Source organism: Chinchilla lanigera, unplaced genomic scaffold, assembly GCF_000276665.1.
Source record: "Chinchilla lanigera isolate Chin_1 unplaced genomic scaffold, ChiLan1.0 scaffold00059, whole genome shotgun sequence".
Lineage (NCBI taxonomy): Eukaryota > Metazoa > Chordata > Mammalia > Rodentia > Chinchillidae > Chinchilla > Chinchilla lanigera.
In genome coordinates, this window is record NW_004955460.1 from 3552107 (window position 1) to 3562470 (window position 10364).

The 10364-nt window shown below is 40.6% G+C and overlaps 2 protein-coding genes across 6 annotated transcripts in view; one reads left to right on the forward strand and one right to left on the reverse strand.

Moving 5' to 3' along the window:
• The window catches only part of Sugct (succinyl-CoA:glutarate-CoA transferase), a 693160-nt gene extending 685641 nt beyond the window's left edge, over window positions 1-7519 (reverse strand). For all 5 annotated transcript variants that reach the window (XM_013521156.1, XM_005397726.2, XM_013521159.1 and 2 more), the window contains exon 1: window positions 7419-7519. In XM_013521156.1, the coding sequence (XP_013376610.1) occupies window positions 7419-7509 (91 nt within the window). In that variant the 5' untranslated portion in view covers window positions 7510-7519. The remainder of the gene's footprint in view (window positions 1-7418) is intronic.
• A 420-nt stretch (window positions 7520-7939) lies between these two features.
• On the forward strand, window positions 7940-9896 carry Mplkip (M-phase specific PLK1 interacting protein). Its single transcript, XM_005397725.2, has 2 exons — window positions 7940-8305; window positions 9396-9896. The coding sequence occupies exons 1-2, from the start codon at window positions 7967-7969 to the stop codon at window positions 9594-9596; spliced, it is 540 nt and encodes a 179-aa protein (XP_005397782.1). The 5' UTR covers window positions 7940-7966; the 3' UTR covers window positions 9597-9896.
• The last annotated feature ends 468 nt before the right edge of the window (window positions 9897-10364 follow it).

The following is a 10364-nucleotide window of genomic DNA, read 5'->3' on the forward strand; positions in this document are numbered from 1 at the left end:
AAAGAAATTAAGACAAAAAAAAAAAATAGATGCACATGCGATGTTTTTACCCAGGCAAGTCTTTATTTGGGGCTTTTCACATGGGCTTACCACATACCAAAATTCCAGGCTCCCAGAAGAAAAGCAAATTGTTCACTATAAATCACATTGTTTGTCAAACCATCTAGACCTAATTCATCACTTTCATTAGTTAGGAAACAATTTGAGTGCCAAGTTCCCAGTCAAGAGACAAAGAGTTAACTTTGTAAGATAGGGCTTCAAGAGATAACAACTTGAAGCCTGCTAACTCTTTTCTGCACAGGTATCGTGTTATTCCAACATAATCTAGTTACATAATTATTCATTTATAGTTGGTGGGTTGGTGGTTTTCTTGGTATTTATTTTTTGGTGTTTTTTTTTTTTTTAGACAGGATTATGCTAACTTGCCCGGGCTAGGCTCAAACTTGCAATCCTCCTGTTTCAGCCTCCCAAGTGCTAGAATTACAGGCATGCTTCATGATGCCTGGCAGTATCTTTTCTTTTTATTTTACCCAATATTTTAGATTTTCTACAAAAAGTGTTTTTTTAGTCCATTTTTTGCTGCTATACCAGAATACTACAGACTAGGTTGTCTATTTTTAAAGGAGATTTTTCTGTTTCATTGACCTAGGGGCTGAGAAACCCAAGAGAGAATGGTGTCTGCCTAAAGGCTTTGTACTGCATCATCCCATGGCAGAAAACAAGAGGACAAGAGGACAGCAACAAGAGAAAAGCAAGGAAGTTAAGCAGGTGTTTACACAAACCCATTTGTCATTCAAGACATGGTGTGTGAGAGGCCAAGACCGCGAGCAGTAAAAGAATTCACCAACAGTCAAGGAATACAGAAAAGGTAAGAGTTTATTCATATATTATAAGACAGCAGTGTGAGAATCCAAGAAAGGACTATACCATCAGGGTAAAAGACTGAGGTTTTGATAAGGGTTTCAGGATGTGATGAGGATGGAGGTGATCAAAACAAGTGTCCCTGAGGGCTTTCTTTAGATAGCTTGTACTCTGTTTAACAGGAGTAGCTGTACTATGCCAAGCTTTATACATTTTCTTTATTTATTAGTACATGTTTGCATTTTACAGTCATCTTGGGGAGTTGGTACATGTATATAATACAGCTTGGTTTTTTTTCTAATTCCCTTTCCTCTCCCCTCCCTCCTCCTCTAATTCATCTTATCCCCTTGTCATTTTTGATATTATTAATCTTAGCCCATGATTATGGCATATAATATCTATATTCACTGAGGTTATCTGTCAAGTGTTATATAATGAAGAAGCCAATTTGACATTGTCCACTACTCTTGTCCTCACTGAAGGCCCTTAAGGGTTGAGATAAGGGCACCTATATGCATCAACTCTGAGAAAGGACCACTGGGAAAATTATGTGCAGTCTACATCAAAGGTATGCTTATTATTTATTACATGTGTAGTTTAGCCTGTGCAGAATGTTGTGGCTCTTCATATTTGGCCAGCTCAGAGAAACTTGATGAGGCAAGATGCTATGTTTACTGTAACTATATATACTTAGACATTAACTCATTCTGCCTGTTCACACTCCAAACCACTCTTGCAATAACTAACCCAGTCCTATGATAGCAGACCTAATCCATGGTGACAGCTCTATCCTCATCTCTCAAAGGCAATTAAATATCAACATAAATTTTGAAAGAAACATTCAAATCATGGGAAGTGTGTATCATTTTAAAAATGGAAAAATACAAAGATAAAGATTATAGTGACACTAAAATTTTATTTATTCACTTTAAAACTTTTTAATGTTCATGTCTGGAAAACTACTCATACTCATATTTTTTCATATAAAAGTATTCTGCCAGTAATTTTATTATTTTCAATGAAAACTTCTTTAAGTGTAAGTTAATACATTAAAATTTGTGCTATTTGTCTACACTCTGTTGTCTGCAAAGAAATACGTATATATAAAAGATTTCACCTGTGCTTGACTACTATGCATGCTTAGAAATAAAGAGTAAATTTTCATAAAGCAGTGGAATTTTGACTCTCAAGAGACTTATAAAGCTTGGCGTGGGAGTGCACGCCTATAATTCCAGCACTTCAGCAAGGGGGAGGCTGTGGCAGGAGGATCATTGTGAGTTCGAGGCCAGCCTGGGCTACAAAGTGAGCAAGACTAGCCTGAACTGCACAGTGAGACCTTGTCTCAAAAAGACAAAAAAAAACAGCCTTAAAAAGAATTTGCTTCTAATTCTTGCTTTTTTGATAATATCATTTGTCATTTAAGTGACAGTTCAGTGATCTACAGTGTTGAAAGCAGGCCTAACCCTACCAATGAATTAATGAATCACTCCTAGAGATGCATTTACTTTTGTACTACTATCAGTCCTTAACATGACACAGCTAGCTAACAATAGGTAGCTCTGTAAGGAAAATAGACATGCTGCAAGTATATATACAATAATTTCCATATTATTAGAAATACAGAAATTATTTTATATTGTTATAAATTATTTTATATTATTATATTTATAGAAACTATTAAATATATTTCCCTAAGAAGTATTTATCAAAATATGCTAAGTTTTTAATCACATTTATTCCTTTGTGGCCTGAAAGTAAATGCAACCTTTCTGGAACAGAGATCAGAGTTATTATTGTTGACATCAAGAAATACATCATTTCACCACATCTAATACCTCAGGTGACACAATGAGAACCAGTTGGTCAGGCCTACACTTTACAGGGGTTGAATTAGGGGAGTGAGAAGCATCCCAGAATCAAGAATCTGGGAGTTGGTACAAGACAATCACCGACTGCCATTTTCTCCTAAGAAAAGGAGAAAAAGCTCATCTGTTTAAAGCAATAGTGGCAAATTTATGGCATGTGTGCCACAGTGGGCTGTTATCACTGAAGCTCTGAAAGGTTCCCCCATCACTGGTTAAAGTATGCAAATTTTCCCTGGGAAGAGGGAGCAAAGGTCCCTGGATTCTTATCCCTTAGAATGTAAATAAACATGGGGGGTGGCGAGCAAATGAGTTTCACTGGGTTTACAGTGTTAGGATTATCTCTAAGGCTCTGAGTTTTATATGCCTTTAAAATATAAATACATTCCTCCTGGAAATTCTCATCGGTTATCTTTTAACTTCTGGTTCTTGTCCTTTAAATTAGATTTCAGTTTTCATAATTTAGAAAATCCAGACAATGAAGAAACATGAAAATACTTATTTATTAGTATCACAATCTAAAGCTAACCAAACAACTGATATTTACAGCACTAGTTAATACCTGATATTTTTCTAAAATAGCAGTGTTCAAATCCTTTGTGCAAAGCCCTCAGAAATCCTCAGCGGGCCTCAGAGCTTCTCTGGTGATAGAGCAAGTGGGAAGGTAAAGGAGGTGAACAAAGTCACCCCAAACCTGCTTTAAACACAGCTTCATGGCTTTTGTACACTGAGCTTCCAAGTATAGTTTTTGAAGATAAGGTTTTATGAGAAAAAAATACAAACACACACACAAAAATAAACTTTAAAATCAAAAGAAACACCAAAAAAGTCTTACAAAGAGACAAGGTCCCATTTACATTTATACTTTTTTTTTCTTTTTTTGTCTTAGTACTCTTACTATAAACAGTTAAGTTAGGCAGCCAGACAGGGCTAGTCCCTCAAGGGAGTCAGTGCAAAAGATGAGACCACATTACAATTGTAGCTGGAAGTGCATCTGTTGAAGGCCAAGCCTCAAGATAAAGATAGAATGACCAGGCCTACATGTCTCCACAAGAGATAAGCAATAAATTGAGATTATACTATAATTGGTACCATCTGGTCCAGTAAAGTCCAGATAGACATCAGTCACCCAAGTGGGTTACTACAGCATCCAGACCCATTCCTTCCCCAAAATACCTCTGTTCTTTCCATGCTTGCTACATGATCTGCTTCCCTACTAGATCAATATTAGCCAACTGAGTATACTTATAATCTTATTGGTTAATCATAGCTTGACCCACATTGTACTCTCCTCATGATTTTGTACCCATCTTGTGATTTTGCTCTATAAAACATGCTTAGAGAAGTGGCCTCAGTGGCAACCCACTTTTGGGTCCCCTCTGGTTTCTCAGGAGCTATCTCTCAATAAATCTTTCCAACTCTTCACCTCTGTTGTTCTTTAGAATTCATTCTTCAATTTCAGGGGACACAAACTCAATGTATCTGACATCTAGCAGGCTGGGAGTTATATTTTCCCCCATAGCATTTTTACTTGAGTATACTTATAATCTTATTGGTTAATCATAGCTTGACCCACATTGTACTCTCCTCATGATTTTGTACCCATCTTGTGATTTTGCTCTATAAAACATGCTTAGAGAAGTGGCCTCAGTGGCAACCCACTTTTGGGTCCCCTCTGGTTTCTCAGGAGCTATCTCTCAATAAATCTTTCCAACTCTTCACCTCTGTTGTTCTTTAGAATTCATTCTTCAATTTCAGGGGACACAAACTCAATGTATCTGACATCTAGCAGGCTGGGAGTTATATTTTCCCCCATAGCATTTTTACTTGCTTTAACATAGAACTTCTAAAACACAACACCACCACAAAATCAATTCTTTCTTGGGCTCCCTCATGTAGCTCACAGGTGCTCAGAAAGTTCCTTAATTTTTTTTCTAATTTGTAGTACTAGGGATTAAACTAGGGACACAGCTACAACCCAGACCTTTTAAAAAATTTTGTAACACAGTCTTGCAAAGTTACTAAACTGCCTAGGCAGACCTAGACCTTACTATCGTCCTTCCTCACTTACAGAATGTTGAGATTACAGGCATTCATCATCACACCCTCCTCTTTGATGTTCTTCTATTTGTTCATGATGCCACACACAATGCCATGTGAAGACAGTATCTATAGCCTCCCTATACAATGCTCTGATTCTCTTGTTTAAGGAAAAAAAAGAAGCATTCCTACTTCTTAACAAAAATGAGAAGTACATTTTTCCTCCACAGAAGGACTCACATCCATCATCCTAGGTCTTCACTTTCCTCCTTCTAGATAACTCAACAGAAAGCTTTCTCATTTTCCCTAATCTCTCCTCTCCTTAACTCCACTACCATACAAAGAAATTATAACTACACAAACCTCTGGGGATCTCAGGACCACCAATTCAGACAGACTATAATTCCCAGCTAAAGCCGGGGAAGACAATGTCCATATTTAGAAAGATCCAATAATTAAGCTTCTTATCTCTAAATTATCTTCTAATCTCTAAATTAAAAACAAGCTACACATTACCACTTTCAAAAATATACATGGCTTACCTATTGTATTTCTCAAAGGATGGAGTGTCAGTTCATTTCCCTTTCCCCTTTTTTCATCTGAGATTTGAAAACGAGGTTTCAAACTCCTTTTAAACTGATCTCAAATTCCTGGGATTAAGTGATGCTTCCACCCCGGCCTCCTGAGTACTGGGACTACAAGTATGCAACACCCTGTCCACTTTGACAATTCACGTTTGTTAGGGGGGGAAAAAACTGCCTAAAATTCAGGAAGCCTGAGTTCTAGTCCTACTTCCAGTTGCTATGTGAATTTAAGCAAACCATTTAACTTCTCTCAGCCAATTTTTCATCTGTAATAAGGAAACTGGGGATTGGGGGTGGGAATTTAGTGGGAAAGTACTTGCCTAGCATGGATGAAGCCTTGGCTTAAACCCCTAGAACAACAACAACAGAATAAATTAAAGTGGTCTAGTCTCACAAGTGATCCAACTGGATCTGGAGCTTCATATAATTAGCAAAAATTCCCTGTACTTCAGTTCTCATACATACCTGTGAAAGTGCTCCTAGGCATACTGTCATGCATAATCTACCAGTCAAAAAAAACCACAAAATTCTAGTATAGGTCAGGCATGGTGGCACACACCTGTAATTCCAACACTTGAGAGGCTGAGGCAGAAGGATCGCCATGTGTTCAAGGCCAGTATGGGCTACATAGCTGAGTTCAAGACCAGCCTTGCCAGGGCTATAGCTCGGCGGCACAAGTGCCTGCCTGGTAAGCACAAGGTCCTGAGTTTGATTCTTGGTGCAAAAAAAAAAAAAAAAAAAAAAAAAAATGACCAGCCTGAACTATACAGTGAGACCCTGTCTCAAAAAATAAATAAATTCCAGTATATGTCTTCAGTTATTTAAAAAAACTAATAACGGTAATTTTGGCCTCCACTTCCCGCATCTTCTTCTCCCTCTTCCTAAAGCAGACTGGTTGGTAACATACAAAGTGAAAACTACTGACCTATGATATGATTTATTCATTCATTTGATAAATACCTGAGTGTACAATTATGTACCAGGCATTAAGCTAAGCACAACATTTGAAAAAAAAAAGAATTTTTGGACAAAACTATATAATAAAGCAGATGGGCTTGAGTCCTGGGGACTTGATTATTACACACTGCAGTTTGATGAGACATTGTCCCATCTCGACTCACTCTAACACTTGGCTAGAAGAGAAATATGAACCAAGTTTCCCCAGAATAAATCATCAACAACCAAAAAAAACACAAAACAAAACAACAACAAAAAAAACTCTGTATGTTTGTGTCTCTATTCATCAAGGAGGACAGAAGCTGAGAAACCAAGTTAGGCATGTCACAGAGACAATGAGGAGCAGTGCCAAAAAACATGAACCTGGCTACCCATCAGTCTGTCCTAACGAGTCCTGAAGTTCTTCAAGATTCTATATCCTACAAACTGACTTCAAGATTTATAGTGGATCACCACTTTCTCAATTCTAGGGTAGAAAAGAAAGTTCTATAAACCTGGAAAAATCTAAATTTCATCCTCTAACATCCTCTAACATTCTGCTGGCAGGCATCTGGTACAAAGTCGAGGTTGGTCATCCTTGAATTAACTCGCTTTTCATTATAACTGCAATCTGTGAAACAAGCAAGATGTGAACAGCACCGGCCACACTTTTGCTCTTTGCGCACCTCAGCACTTCTGCTTGTTAACCACCGCCCTAACCCGCTTGCACTTCACAGAACTTGAAGAATGAGGGTAAAGTCCGGCACTTGTTAGTAAGGGGTCTTCTAAGTGATTCCAAGCAGCAGGCTGCTTTCTAAAATGCAGCTAGGAGTGCTTTCTCTCTTTTTCTTTTTTAGAGCTGGGCAAATTCTAAACCTGCGGTAAGGCAGTGCAGGCGCGGGTTTAACGTGGGGAGCAGGGGGAGGGGACGGAGGTGGGGACACTGGCGCCGACAGGGCAACCCTAACGAGGCTGCAGAACCCAGAGCGGGCTCCAGGGGCGACAAAAGCCAACAGCACGTGCTACGAGAGAGACAGAGACTACGCCAAAGCGCCGCGCTCCCCTCAGGGTGCCCTGAGATGGAAACCCGGGGCCGGGGTCCCTCTCGCCGCCCAGGAGGAGTCTCGGAGGGTACCTGACTGCGGGCGGCCAGTCCACAGCCCCCTCCCGCCGCCCCGGCCGCAGAGGAGGCTGCTTCTCCGCAGAGCCGCCGCGCTCCACAGCATGGCGCACCTCTCAGACCGCCCGGGCCGCGGCGTGAGGAGCAAACGCGACGACACCGCGCCTTCCGCCGCTGGGGGCGCTCGCGAGCACCTCGGGCTCCGCCCCCCGCCGGGCGGGGCGGGACGCTGGTGAATTCGCGCCGTCTCTGGTGGGGTTTCTTCCCTGAAGCGCAAAGTGAGGACTGGTGGTCAGGGAAGACCTTCACCGGAGTCTGGTATTCGGTTTTTCCTTTGTTTTTTCTCTCACTTCGACTAAGTCATTCAAGTCTCCTCTGAATTCAGTACCCTATTTATCCCGTCGCCCGTTGCGGAACCTTTGTGAGACAGGAACCAATGTGCCAAAGGCTTTGGCGGCCGGAGGACTGTTTGCGTGAAGGACTACCAGTTCTCCGTGGCGGGTCCGTCGGTACAGTTCCGGTGGGAGAACGCGGCAGTGAAGGCTTCGTCTTCGGTTCCTGCCATGCACCGACCGAATTTTCGACCCCCGACTCCTCCTTACCCCGGCCCGGGTGTAGGAGGCTGGGGTAGCGGGAGCAGCTTCCTGGGTACCCCGGGCGGGGGCGGACCGCGGCCGCCCTCCCCTCGGGACGGGTACGGGAGTCCGCACCACACGCCGCCGTGCGGGCCCCGGGCTAGGCCCTACGGAAGCAGCCACTCTCCGCGACGCGGCGGCGGCTTCTCGGGGGGCCGGCTCGGGTCTCCGTCCCCTGGCGGCTACCCTGGCTCCTACTCCAGGTCCCCCGCGGGGTCCCAGCAGCAATTCGGCTACTCCCCAGGGCAGCAGCAGACCCACCCCCAGGTAATCATAGCCAGCGTTTGCCGAGCTCTTCCTGTGTGGCAGGCATGGTACTCATATTCCCTTTACGTGGATTATTTTGTTTAATCCTCTCTGAGGTGACTTTCTATGGTTAGCCCTATTTTGCAGATGAGTCGACTGAAGCTTAGAGAATTTATGTTCCTTACAGTTAGCCTAAAAAGTGACAGAGCTATAGTTCTGTTCTGAGAGCCCTTGTGCTTTTAACCCGTGAACTGCCACTCCTACACAGTTTTCCCAAACTCTCTATTTCCTCCTCTTTGCCAGGGGCCTTGTCAGCTCGTCTCAGGAAATTATTCTAAGCCCGTGAGCTCCTATGGGAGAAAAATTCAGTGAAACCCCAGTATATAGTTCCTGTCGATTATAGACTGTTGCCATTTTCTACAGCAGTTACCTGTCTTTTTCCTTTTTTTCCCCCCCACCTTTTTTTAAACCTTTATCTTCATTCGAGCTACGTTTCCCTTCGGTAGCACTGGGAGTTTTCCATATCAGTGAGAATGAATACAAAGCAGAGGGGATTATTTCCAAAGTGTCTAGGATTTCTTTTGCTAACAACTTAGATCTACTCAGTATTTTCCAACTTTGTGTGTGCTAAATCATTCCCGCCTCTTTGAGCGTGGAGCTAATAGAAGATTTTCGTTAGATAGATGGGTTCTAAAAGCTCTGTAGGGTTAAAAAATAAGTTTTGGTTTCCCTCCAGGATAAAAAATAAGTTTCCAGGGAAAACTGAATACATTTATTTCACTACATCATTGCTTGTATGTGATATCACTACCACTTGTGTTTAGTAACTGCAGAGTTATTACATTAAAAAGTCAAAAAAGAATTCAAAAAAAAAAAGAATGTGAGGTGACAGTGGGAATGGAATTGTTAAGCATACTAAATTGATTTAAGGACTTTTAGCAAAAACACTAGATTAAAGGAAGCATAAACTTTGCTATTGAATGTACCTGTATTTGGTTTCAAGAGACAACTTTAACCAGCAGTATGATCCACACTAGTCTTTAACAAAAGGAAAAAGTACCAATTACCTCTACTAAATGTTTTTTTTTAACTGATGATTTTTTTCCTAAAGGGTTCTCCAAGGACTTCTACACCATTTGGATCAGGGCGTGTTAGAGAAAAAAGAATGTCTAATGAGTTGGAAAGTTATTTCAAGCCTTCAATGCTTGAAGACCCTTGGGCTGGCCTAGAACCAGTATCTGTAGTGGATATAAGCCAACAATACAGCAATACTCAAACATTCACAGGCAAAAAAGGAAGATACTTTTGTTAACATTTCTGAAATTCACCTGGAAGCTTCATGTGTCAGGAACATCTTGGACAAACTTTTACCTTGTGGTTAAGTTGAACCCAAAGATGATGACTCTGAATAACTAGTAAGGTCTTCATATTTTTCATCATATCAAGTGTTAGAGAAGAAGATAGGATAATTTGCAGTATTTAGCTCTCTGGAAGTGCCTACCACATTTAGAAGATTTACAGTTTCCATATATTTCATATTCCTGATTATATAATGAACATTTGTCTTTTAATGTTTTTCCAATGTTTTAAAATAAAACATTTTGTCTTTCTAGCTATATTGTGATTTTCTGGTATGATAAGTAAAATTACTAAAATATGCCTTGTTAACACTAGAATTTGTAAAATGTTTTTCAAACTAGTTTTAAAAATGCAATATGCCTCTAGATAAAATGGATAAACCACCCTTTGAGCTAAAGACAGTTTTATTTGTTCATAAAGGAAGAGAATAGCAGAATTCTGTTCATACTCGAAGTAACCATTGTTCTACATACATGTTTTATGTAAAGCTTCTGTAAAAATGCTTTGAAAGTTGATTTCAAGTCACAGAAACCTACTTATCATGAGCTTATACTCATTTAATCAGAAAAAGCAAAGATAGAACATGTATAGCTAGGTAAGTGTTCTGTCTTAATTTGTCTGTTTCTCAGAATTGTGGATTTACTCTTGAGGCCAAAAAAAGATGGCCACTAGCAATCTCAAATCACTTAATTCTATCCCAGAGAAGGCAAATCGACCATGC

What these genes read in the sequence shown, in the direction of transcription:
- Mplkip (XM_005397725.2), top strand. Translation starts at nt 7,967, where the DNA reads ATGCACCGACCGAATTTTCGACCCCCGACTCCTCCTTACCCCGGCCCG. An exon ending in AGCAGCAGACCCACCCCCAG is followed by an intron (nt 8,306 to 9,395) that starts GTAATCATAGCC and finishes TTTTTCCTAAAG; the next exon opens with GGTTCTCCAAGGACTTCTAC.